This window comes from Aspergillus alliaceus, assembly GCF_009176365.1.
Source record: "Aspergillus alliaceus strain CBS 536.65 unplaced genomic scaffold BDW43scaffold_111, whole genome shotgun sequence".
Classification (NCBI taxonomy): Eukaryota; Fungi; Ascomycota; class Eurotiomycetes; order Eurotiales; family Aspergillaceae; genus Aspergillus; species Aspergillus alliaceus.
Window position 1 is genome coordinate 1 of NW_022474794.1, and position 1,350 is coordinate 1,350.

Below are 1,350 nucleotides of genomic sequence, written 5' to 3' on the forward strand. Positions count from 1 at the left end.
CTATTACAAACGCCAAAAATATATATTATTTTAATATAGGTGGTAACGTATTTCACTGGTGAGCGGGCCACCTCCGTATCCCATACTAAACAGTCACTTTTTAAGGTCTGATATCTCAACCATCATTAGCTATATTATAATAATATACTTATAGAAGCTGTATATAGGCTTTCAGAACATGTTTTTCTACTTTATATAACTATAACTTATTTTAAGTGCTTGTAATATTAGTATAAAATAAATTACTAAAAAATACAATGTAATATATATTACCTCAAGATATATAAACTTATATCCTTTAAAATCTAAATACTGATATAAATCTTACTTTAATATATTGTTGTATAAATATGAATCACTTTAGATAAGGTGTGGCTGAGATACTGGATCTTAAAAAGTGACTGTTTAATATGGGATACGGAGGTGGCCCGCTCGTTGGTGTGGCCCGCTCACCAGTGAAATACGTTATATAGGGCAGGCTTCCGAAAAGATTACTCAGGCTTATTGCCAAGAACTGTACCTTGGGACCCCCGGACCGGAAACTACTCAACTTACCTTAGGAGCATAGTAGGCAGTCACTTGACATAAAGCCAGCGCTTGTTCACCGCTGCCTGATTGCTTTCCCGCTCTCACACTAAAAGCCATCTTCAATCCCATCCACACCACCGGTAGATAATGAAGTCAAATATCTCGCACTGGCTGTCTCTTTGTGTCGCCGCACTAGCCGATCTTAGAATTGCCAAACCCGTACAGCAAAAGCCTCTCATCGGCGTGGACGTTGTGGTCAGAGAAGACAAAGTCCCCGGCCACAACGATGCTATATACGATACCGTGCCAAAAGAAGACCAGCTATTGGACGTTGAGTTCCTTGAGATTGCCCCGACGCCTATTGTCGCGTAAGACCCCCTCCTTGATATGCCCCTTAATGGTGACATCCTGGCATCCTGAAGCGACCGCGTCTTTTTCGTCTACCTGCGCGGCGATCTATCTGAATCCAAAATGAAGGAACTAGGTCTCTTTGATGAGGGCCTCATCGATGCAACCCTCTCTGTAAGCGGCTCTGTTGTCTACCCAGATGGTAGCTACACGGAACCAAGGTCCCTTACAATGCCGTTAAAAACTATATCCATCAACGATGCAGCCCATCTCATCATTCGCAATTCTAATGGCACTCAGGTTGACTACCTACCTACTAGCGGCCGCAGCGACATATTACTAGATTTCCAGATTCCTACAATGTTTTTGAAGAGTGGTATGTGGACTTTCAAAGTCGACGCCAGACTCGGAGATAAAGACAATTCATATCTATTTGCCATGTCGTTGCCACAGTGTTTAGACGGGGGGCTTTGA

The 1,350-nt window shown here is 42.4% G+C and overlaps 1 protein-coding gene across 1 annotated transcript; it reads left to right on the forward strand.

The window, feature by feature from the left end:
* Positions 1-675: 675 nt before the first annotated feature.
* BDW43DRAFT_304978 (uncharacterized protein) lies at positions 676-1,350 on the forward strand (the record flags this gene model as incomplete). Its single annotated transcript, XM_032045710.1, has 2 exons — positions 676-896; positions 951-1,350. The coding sequence occupies 2 exons, from the start codon at positions 676-678 to the stop codon at positions 1,348-1,350; spliced, it is 621 nt and encodes a 206-aa protein (XP_031893787.1).